This window comes from Crocuta crocuta, unplaced genomic scaffold (assembly GCF_008692635.1).
Source record: "Crocuta crocuta isolate KB4526 unplaced genomic scaffold, BGI_CrCroc_1.0 scaffold50, whole genome shotgun sequence".
NCBI lineage: Eukaryota > Metazoa > Chordata > Mammalia > Carnivora > Hyaenidae > Crocuta > Crocuta crocuta.
In genome coordinates, this window is record NW_027527428.1 from 7,375,491 (window position 1) to 7,375,975 (window position 485).

The window sequence follows — 485 nt, forward strand, 5'->3', positions numbered from 1 at the left end:
CTGCCCAAGGGTGAGGGTCATCTATGACGGTCTCCCTCCCTCCCCCGAGGCACTACTGAGACCCCCGCGGGTGGGGGCGGGGGAGGCGCAGGCGGGACGCGGACTGGCTCCGCCTTGCAGGTGCTGGACGAGCAACGGCAACATGGGCTTCTGGTGGATCCTGCGCTTCCCTGTCTTCCTGGCAACCCTGGTGAGGACGCGAGGCGCCGCGGGGAGGGGCAGAGGCTGGCCGCGCTCGGCCCGGCCTCTCCTGNACCGGCGCCAGGCCCAGCCACAGGAGGGCCAGGTGGGGGCGCAGGGGCTGCCCTGAGCTCTGCCGTCCACACACAGATCAACTTCTTCATCTTCATCCGCGTCCTTCTCATCCTCGTGGCCAAACTGCGAGCCCGCCAGATGCGCTACACTGACTACAAGTTCCGGTGGGTGCGGGGCGCTTACAGACCCAGAGACCGGCAGGGACCGGGGGAGGGGGGAGCGGGGGGGGC

General features: G+C 69.8%; 1 protein-coding gene across 1 annotated transcript in view; it reads left to right on the forward strand.

Annotated features, from left to right (window-relative positions):
- Nucleotides 1-485, forward strand: part of GCGR (glucagon receptor) — a 3,624-nt gene that overhangs the window by 2,239 nt on the left and 900 nt on the right. The window contains exons 8-10 of the mRNA XM_077756494.1: nt 50-190; nt 331-425; nt 476-485. The exon at nt 476-485 is cut by the window's right edge and continues 123 nt beyond it. Coding sequence (XP_077612620.1) covers nt 50-190; nt 331-425; nt 476-485 — 246 coding nt within the window. The remainder of the gene's footprint in view (nt 1-49; nt 191-330; nt 426-475) is intronic.